The 10152-nt window shown below is 32.2% G+C and overlaps 1 protein-coding gene across 1 annotated transcript in view; it reads right to left on the bottom strand.

Annotated features, from left to right (window-relative positions):
• The window catches only part of LOC106461817 (otopetrin-1-like), a 13050-nt gene extending 5789 nt beyond the window's left edge, over positions 1–7261 (bottom strand). Inside the window, exons 1-2 of the mRNA XM_022388891.1 lie at positions 7139–7261; positions 1561–1675 (exon numbers count right to left, since the gene is read on the bottom strand). Of these exons, the coding sequence (XP_022244599.1) occupies positions 1561–1675; positions 7139–7260 (237 nt within the window). The 5' untranslated portion in view covers position 7261. The remainder of the gene's footprint in view (positions 1–1560; positions 1676–7138) is intronic.
• Between the last annotated feature and the right edge of the window lie 2891 nt (positions 7262–10152).

The raw sequence follows: 10152 nt of genomic DNA, 5'->3' as shown, positions 1-10152 counted from the left end.
ATATATAAATTTATACAATATCAATTAATCGTACTTCAGTGATGTCTCACCAGAAAGGTCTTATTGTAGGATTTGACATAAGTAATGATAACAAACAACTAATATTAAGGGATGCAATAATGGTAGGAAATATATCGAGCATAGAGTGGTACTTTACTTGTTAATTAAACTGTAAAGATATTTCACATATGAACACTATTTAAATTAACATTCTCAGACTTAGAACTACATAAAGCTAGTCGAGTAAATGATAGAGAAATCCTTTAATGAAGATATAACTAGAACATCCTTCACAGATAACAAATATAAAATAGCATGAATACGTTAGGTTAAATCAAAATGAGCGATTCAAGAAACCGTTTTGATCGTTACAGTTAGAAATAATATTTCATTAAATCTATGTTATACACAACTAATATAACAGATATCCTTTATATGCTGAAAATTAGTCGTGTGGTTATTACTTTTTGGAAATCTTTTGATACGTGTAGAGTACTTTCGTTACTTTGCACAGCCTCAATAGGAATTATTCTAGCAAAATAACGATGACATTGAAAGTAATGCTCTCCAAAGAGCGAAATCTCATAACATTTCGTATGTATTTCTCATATTTAGTTTCATAGATAACAATCGGGGAAAATTAGTATATCTTAAAACAAAACATGCATGTTAACTCCATCCAATATCCTTTCCAAACAGTTATATAACTATACTTTGGCAATTCAGAATAACCTTAAAACGTACTTTAACTTTTACTTCCATGGTTGAAAGTCTACATAAAAACTGTAACAATTTAAAACAATATTGAGAGTAAAAGCGAAGGTTAAATACAGTAATAAACATATGGCCATCATAAAATATATTGATGAACAGATTTTATACGATTTTACGTACGGAGAATCATTATATTTTTTTATATAAAATTTTCGTGTATTAACTAATTTCTATTCCAACACCCATTTGTTGGGACTTGATTTTGTTTTTCTTGTTCCCTGAAAAGCAGGATTTATAACTCTGGAAATTTTAAACAACATGAAATAATGAAAAAAAATTAAAATAATAGTCTAGTATAATACCGAAAAGTATATTATATATATTTGTGTCACGGCTAAACTACTATATATTTATTTTTACATATATATAAGTGACATTTGAGAAACAATTTACTGTCTATGCAGATAAATACAAAGTAATTGTGTCTTGAAGATCTCGCTGTATAAACACATCAACAGAAATTTCAATCAAGACCATGTCACAGGCGATGTTGGTGTTCGCAAAACTTGATAATATAGAATCATGATTGAAAGCTCGGTAAATAAAATATGTATGAACAATATTTGTTTCTGTGGTGACTAAGATTAACCGTATAATAGTTACTGCTGCATAAATTGAGATCCAAAGTTTAGTATACGAAAGAACAATTTACGCAACATTGGATTGTATGGTGACTAAGGTCACATAATATGTGATGTGTACTATTAAAAGCTAATGTACATTATACCAAAGTACGTTTATATTGAAGCTATTACTATGTATTCCATCTGATTAGTAGGAACCTACCTCAAAGTAAAAGAGCGATACTTCGGATGTGACGACTTCAGCCGTGAAGAACGCAATACAAATGACAATCAACAGCTGTGCATAAATGGAACTGAGTATAACGAACTGCTGATTTCTGTCAACACAAAAGTTTACTGTTAGTTTCATTTACAGGATAAAAAACATACATAGCTTGTTTTGATATTAAAAGTAAAATGAGACTTCAATAATACATGTGTATAAAATTGAAATAAAGTATTTATTAATTAAAATACTTCGGTTAAATAATCAAACTATTTTATCATTGTCTTGTATAAGTAAGTGTTTAATTGAAATGTTTTTAAAAGTCGCACATATACACAGAAATGAAATAATTTAATAGTTTGCTGATATTTGAAAAGCCATTAGAGTGGCGAATCCTCAAGAGCAAAAGCACTGTGATAATATAATCATTTATATAATGGTAATTAAAGAAAATATAAAATATAATGATTGTGCAGTTATCATTTCAAAATAATAATATACCTTGATTATATTTTTAAGCAACGGATTTTTATTTCGCTAGAGCTGTCCAAACATTTATCAGCTAACTACAGAGATTGAGTAAGTTGTATGAAAGTGATTTTGGAACCTCAAAACGTCGTGACAGTATATCGCCACGTCCGGCCATATCCTATCTAACGATCTTGTGTCTTGATAATAGTCCTACAGCGTAGTTTCCATTGCAAAAGGCGCAGGTGTAATTCTTTCATGTCCAAAGCACATCAATGATCCCTACAGGCTTTCCATAATCTATCTAATATACATAAGAGCGACGATGCCCCAGCGCTTGTTAAAACAGTCCTATCATACAAATATCCAGTCAGGTGGCTTGATTGGTATGTCTTCATATGGAATAACACGAATACCAGCTGTTTGAGGTATGGGATCGTTGAACATGGTTGTGTACATGGGACTTCTGTTGAGTACTATCGGCTGGGATACATGGATAGCTTTTGGCCATTGACATTTGTGTTCATGGATTCTCACCTATTAAAAGATGCCGCACTTTGGTTACCACGGCTGGGGGTACTTGTTACAGGCTCCTTTCTTGATGATTCAATTCCCCAAGTTGTTCCAATTCCTTTGTTTTTCAATACTATTTAGTGTAAGGAATTTGCACGTTTTGGAAATTTGAAATCCCTAATCTGAACACATCTTTGTGATTTAAGTATGTGATTATTTTGCGTCGGAAAGGGCTATTACATACCATTCCCAAAAGCGACGATTTTTTGTGTATTACGATACCTGTGATTAGCCAGACAATATCAAAATATAGTTCGGATATATAACGTTCCACTGTGACTTGTTAATTTGCATACTCAAAATCGTTTTAACATAACGTGCTCAGCCCTCTGTATATGCATGTGTACAGATGTATGCACAGATGTAATGCATTGTGAAGAATACTAATATATGCCTATTTACAATATATACCAGTTTCAATAATCCAAATATACACTAATCTTATCCATCAATCTTACATAAAATTCAAAACAAAGCTATAATATAAATGCGTGATGTAATATCCGCAGATCATCAGATTTCCTATAATATTTGTAGCAGGATAACTGAAAACATTACGTATATCATCAAGGATAATAAAATATTTCGTATTTCTAGGTATGTTTATCAAACTTAGTAATTTATCTAAATACTGTAAGAAAGTCAAACCTCAACACAAAAGCTTTTATCACAAACCAAGTACATCTAAATCATCAGGCCCGGCATGGCCAGGTGGTTAGGGCACTCGACCCGCAATCTGTGAGTCGCGAGTTCGAATCCCCGTCCCACCAAACATGCTCGCCCTTTCAGCCGTGGGGGCGTTATAATGTGACGGTCAATTCCACTATTCGTTGGTAAAAGAGTAGCCCAAGAATTGGCGGTGGGTGGTGATGACTAGCTGCCTTCCCTCTAGTCTTACACTGCAAAATTAGGGACTGCTAGCGCAGATAGCCCTCGTGTAGCTTTGCGTGAAATTCAAAACAAACAAACGAACTAAATCATCTTCAATTTAAACATATGTTTATAATTAGTATTCGTCTTTATTCCGAACAATAATATTCTTTGCTTTCACACCATCTGATTGTTATTCTGTTAAGCATTTTTCCATTCCATCTTATCAAGCAGATAAATATGTGCATAATCTTTTGTTTCCTGGAAGAATTCAAAGGTTTTAATTTCACATTAATAAAAATGTATGCACGGTATTACAATTGTGAACTTGATTTGATATAATGATATAATTTAAGATAAATTATGATAATACTCAGTTCATCGGTGTTGGAATATACTAATTATGTCAGACTACTAATTCCTTGTTGTTTTTGTCCTAATCTTCAACACTTATTACATACTTGTTCAGGCTTTGGTTTCCTTTTCGACAAAATTTGCTACACCAGAAAAAATAACAATACTAAGCTCACCACCCCCAAACTAACCTTTTACTGGATATCTTTAGTCATACTAAGCAAAACATTAGATAAAAAAGTAAAAAAAAATAATTACTTTTGCATGCTGTTTGAAAATCATCCGTTTATAAGCATGACAAAAGTAGCTTTAAGTATTTACAAATAAGTAATATTAACTGATAGACCGGGCATGCATATCTTAACTACTTACCAAGACTAGCATTTAAAAAACCTTTCATCGGGGACTATGACGTCACACGCATCTCTGCATAAAACAGCAACGTAAACGTTATCCTATACACATACTCGTTTACAAATGATTTGCTAACATATTGAGAGTATTGCTTCATACGTGGCATACTATGATTTCCTACATTAAACTGTATTTTCTTTTTAGTTGGTTTTTTTTTTTTCAGGATAATATCTATATACTGCGCGAGTCATTTTTATAGACTCCCTTTTTTCTTTTATTTGCAAAATGAATCAGTTCGCCCAATTTGTGGTCAATTATTTGCTCCGAGATTTTTCACAACCATATTAAATAAATAAATAAATAAAATTATTCAATATCATGCAATATGTAAACAGTGAACACCATCGATATTGAAAGGTATAAAAAATGGTCAGTAATTTGGTGGTAACATTATTACTCCTTATTTACTTCAGTGTTGTTACTGCTAATATAAAGTCGTGATACTGTTGCCATACATAAAAAGAGTATATGAAAATATGTTACTTGATTAATTGCACTTTTTAATTGATGTAATTAGTATGGGTGATGCATATTTCTCTCAAAATAGTTTGCCAAGGCCATAAGAAAAGTCCCAACAACAACAAAATAAAGTAAAACACAATATCATATTTTCTGTATTAGTGGCGGCAGAGACAAACCTACGTCAGTATTTGAAATGTATATAAAAGTTTAATTTTCTAAAGTTTGTAACTACGGCATATTAGTCCCTGCGTTTATATTTTTAGCTCCTTTCATGTACAAGATACAAATTGAAAGACTCGAAGACTTCCCACCTTTGCATTTGTAGAAGGTCAAATAAAAGCTAATTTCTCAAACCAACTTCAAAAGTGCATTCTAAAACAGTTGGCAATCTTTTCTTTGAAAAAAAACTATGATAAAATTTATTTTAATATTTATCTCACTGAATAGTGTTTTCTAACTTGAATATTGCACTTGGCGTCAATAACTATACAAAGGTTTTATCCTAATCTACATACTTACGAGATAAAACATCTTTTAACCTCTACGAAGAGAGATAAACTACATGATGTTTAGAGGAGGGATACCAAATAATGTTTTTGTTCAATTAATCATAAAAGTATTTTAAAGCCGAAAATGCTTTCGGTTACGAAAACACTTGAGAATGTTTAATCTTATTGGAGGAGAAAATTCATATTTAGAAACAGCTATCAACCAAGTCAATATGGGGCCAGACATCAAATAAAGTGTAATCTTCTCATACCCTATGTCCACACACAATAAGGGGCAAAAGGACTGCACCTTATTCTTTATGGTAATATGATGGCAATATCATTTTTTATTGTTGTTTGACACTAACGTGAAAATGAAAGAAATCTTCCCTTATAAATAAAGACTAAAACAGGAAATGAAGGACACACATGAGCTGAATACAATAAGAGGCGAGTCTCCTTGGTTAGTTAATTCGTCGCTGATTTTTTTTCTAAATGCATACTTAAAAAGAATTCCAACTTTCTAGATAAACATTAAGCTTCTTTAGAGGGCGCATGCCCGAGTGGTTGTGCTTCAGCGATCGGTCAACCAACTCGTACATTGAGATTCTAAACACCATTCTGTTACCGGGTATGTGAACTCAAAGAGTATTTGTATGAGTCAGTAAGTCTTAACTAAATATCAGAAATGAATAACTGGACAATATCACCATTATCTATTGTTTTTATCTTAGGCCACTTATAATAGATTTAATAATAGTTTAATTAGTTTAATACTTAAGAACCGTAGAACAATTGAAAGTTGGTGTATCCCACCTACTTAATTTCTATGCTAAGAGCTTTTTTTGTGATTTTAAAGAAAAGAAACTTTGGCGACACATTATAAAGCACACTAAATCAGCAGTAAGTTGGTTTATCAGGAGTTTATTAAACACATATAAAAGCAACAACAGGGAAACATTAATATCACCAGAGTAACAGGTATTTTAAGCGTACAGAAGAGTTTTGGGGAAGGACTTACGACATGTTCAGCGACAGAGGCAAACTTATATCAAATATCACCAGTCAGTAGAACTTAAATCTACCCAAACCACAGTAAAAACATAAAACGCTAGGCTAAGTTTAGTTTCTAGTTAGTTTGTATAATAGTACCAGGTTACGTTTTGAGCAGCTGTCCGAAGAAAGGGTGGTTTCAAACGTCACATGATATCAATTAAGAAAAGGTAACGGAATGTATAATTCTTAAGTTTTTATATCTAAGTAGCAGTTTAGAACTCAACTCCAACATGCATTAAAACCACTAAACTAACAGTTTACTGTAGCTGTTACAATGAATTCAGTAGCAATGGAATTCAAATATACAACAATCGTTCTTTTTTTTTGTTTATATTTTATAAATTAGAAGTATTAATTCCTTCCACTCTGCTCTATTTTCTGTTTTTATAACATTTTAAAGTTTATTTGATAAGTGAAACTCCTAAATCTAGTTTACTTTCTAAGAAGACTTCATACATCAGGTAAAACGTTTGTGCTGGTATGTTTGAGAAAAGCTGTTAAAGTTTGATAAAAATTAATTAATTGTGCTTTTAATCAAGTTCAAACATTTATCTTTGAAGCACATATACTATCGTTCAAATATAACAACTTGTTTTTGTTTTTCAGTAGTCACTAAAATGTAGTAAAACGAAATGCCTGATTACAGTATATCTATCGTAGTATGACAGGTATAGCATTTTGGAGATAATTCAGGCTCATGTTTCTTAAGTTCAAATTCAACAATACAGTATGTGGATTATATGCTGAACTTGTTACGTTTATCACGTTATATCACAAAGTAAAAAAAACATTATTATATCTACATAATAATTATTTAGAAATATTCGATAAAAAGCTATTGTAAACTATACACTTGTATATAAGAAAAAAATACAGAAATATATTCATACCTGAAATCGATAGTCTCTGCTTTATTTTGAGGTATATGGTTAAGGTATTGAAGAAAACGGGATATCAGTGTTTCACTAGGAATGTACACACCAGTTGGTCGTGACATTCTTACCAAAGACATAATTTCATTTCATTTATCGTATGTAACAGTTCTTTTTTCAATTTCATTGCTTAGCTTTTAAAACCATTGAGACTGGAGTGCTCATTTATTTCCTTCAGCTCCTCGAGTTCGTATGTTTACTGGAGTTGTAGGTATGATAACTTTTTACTTCTCGAGAGCCCAAAAATTATAATCAGGTATCTGTTTCCACACAATAACTTGTTCTAACTCTTCATATGGTCATTTCTACATATAATATTTATTTATTTTTCTTATAATGGTTTTTACTGGAACTATAACCAGATTTGAATCGTTTGAGTTACAAACGTTTATTTCCTGTGACTTATAGAACTGTTCTGAGTAGGTTTTAGTACGATCTAAAATATTTAGAATTTAAGGTTGATAGAATCGAACTGATTAATCGCATATCTCCAAAACTATTCTGATACTTTCGTTTTTGCACTTCTTATTTTCAAGAAAATTTGACACTTACATTCATCGCACCGACGATAAAAGGTAATCTTAGATACTTCTTGAGGAAGAACGAGAATGTTGTTTTATCTAGAATCTATACTAATGATTTCTCAGAATTGCATTCTCGGCTAATTTTAATTCTGAGACGTGTATTATACAATAGCAAAGCTCGATACAAGCTAAAGCTGCGTTATGCTAACATGACTGTACGACGTTCTGTTCTCAATATCACGCGTTGTGATTGGTTCCAAGAATTCTACCGAACAGTATTTAAATTGAGAAGCTCCGCCCACAACTAACATGTTTCAAGGAGGAAGAGGTCTAGATCGCATCTGATCCTCCAGGTGGCGCACAACACGACCGAACACCGATCCACATCCATGTGTCACCGTAGAAGGCCTGCGAATATATTATGTTCTTCCCAGCCAAACAAAATTTTAACTTACAGTATTTATCATAAGGATTACAGAAATTACCATTTCTAAGCTGTGTAATAGGTCAGTTAGAACTACACATCAACTTATTAAAATTACACAGTATGTGATGAACTGCACGCTAATTTGAGCTCTGGTGTGAAATGTTGGATATACAGTATTGATACAGCATGAATGTAAAACAAATCAATTTAAGTCATTTTCAAATAATTCATGGCCACCGAGTTTATTCATATATATATATAACACGACCAACAACTCAACTGACAATAAGTGACGTCTATTTAGCAGTTTATAACATGATCAAACGTGTTAATTGGTTTTATAAAAGAACAGTTAGTTTTTAATGTAAAATTTGTGAATAACATCAAGGAACTATTGATGTTAGGCTATACAGAACTTAAATATATATACATTTCAAATAATCGTTACAGAAAACTTACTTTGGTAAATCCTCATGATTTTTTCCGTCAGCTTCTGTTTTGCGTTTCTCTTCGTCCTTAATGCTTTCCTTTTCACTTTGTTTAACGATGTTTTCAATTGGTTCTTTCTTATATCCTGGCCTTACGTGACCTTCAAACGTAGCAGAAGATGGGGGCACACTGTCTCCGCAGCTCATTTCTGGTGACACAATACCGTTATTAATGACAGGTGTATGTTGACGTTTAGGTAGAGGAGGAAGAGGCTTCATTATTTTTTGTGGTCTTTCTTCAACAGTAGGCTGAATTATTTCGTTCGTATGAGAAGAAGACATTTCGGCAGAAGTATGTGCGAGTGATTGGTTAATGTCTCTAGAGCAATGAGGAGGAGTTTCTTTGTTATGAGAGTTACAGAAATGAGGCACAGAAGGAGGTTCTTTTTTATGATGACCACGATGTTTTTTGACGTGGTGAACACAGCTAGGACGACCATGGGGGTCACTTGGATTAATCACTTCGCCATATATGTATTGAGAAGTTTCCTTACTTTGCTGGAATCGTCGAAACGATGCTCCAAGGTTAAAAATGTGTAACCCTTTTTTCATAATTCACGGGATCTGATCCACTTCAACAATCAGTAATAGAAGAAAAAAAGTAGAGAGCTTAGTGTAATACTTTACCTAATAACACTAATTTTAATTGAAGTTTCCCTCATGATATTTGTTTGTCTACCAATGGATGGAACATGCGACAAGGTGAAATTTCATTTGTTTTGCAAAGAGCAATTCCACAGTAACAAAATTAATATAGAAATGTGCCGTAAATACTCAGGAATATATCAGTTCTGTTCCTTAAAAGGCCTACAGGAAAGAAAAAAAGACAGATATGAAATGAAGATCTAGAAATATTATAAAGCTGTAGTAATTGGACTTCCGGCCAATTTATTCTAGGGCATACTTTTTTCCAAACCTAACTTTTTTAATCACTGAAGAAGAAAAGAAAGTCTAGTATCTTAACACAAATGTTTAGACCGACCACTAGCACCACGATATCTTTATGAACGTGCAATTAGCTATACATTGATGTTAATATTAAGTTATTCACTGACGAATAAGCAGTGTCCAAATGTAAGTTTAGGTTAAGTTACACGTCCCTTGTCTTGAATGAATCAACATTGACTATTGTTATGAATGGCATAGTTTATTCTACGGCGGATACGATATAGTTGATACGACACGTACCTATATATTGATGCAGCGATACGATACGTATCTAGATATAGAAGTTTTACCAAAGTTTGACAGTCTTGACAATAAAATTTAATTAAAAAAAGATGTATAATGTTAAGAGCTTTAAGTTATTTAGTGTAAAGAAATGTAGTTCCCTGCTACAATTTGAAATAATTCTAGAAAGAAAAAAAGGATAATTTTGATATATTTTGTATTTTTTTATGGTGGTTACGAAGCTGGTCAAACTGACCGACTTCACGTAAAATTAGAGTAGTGAATATAGCAGATAAAATATGAGGACTTGTCGAAAAAGTTTGCAATTTATTTCGGAGGTTTTAGAGATTACACAAAAGAAAT

This window comes from Limulus polyphemus, unplaced genomic scaffold (assembly GCF_000517525.1).
Source record: "Limulus polyphemus unplaced genomic scaffold, Limulus_polyphemus-2.1.2 Scaffold1037, whole genome shotgun sequence".
Taxonomy (NCBI): domain Eukaryota; kingdom Metazoa; phylum Arthropoda; class Merostomata; order Xiphosura; family Limulidae; genus Limulus; species Limulus polyphemus.
This window is presented reverse-complemented; position numbering and strand designations above follow the sequence as displayed.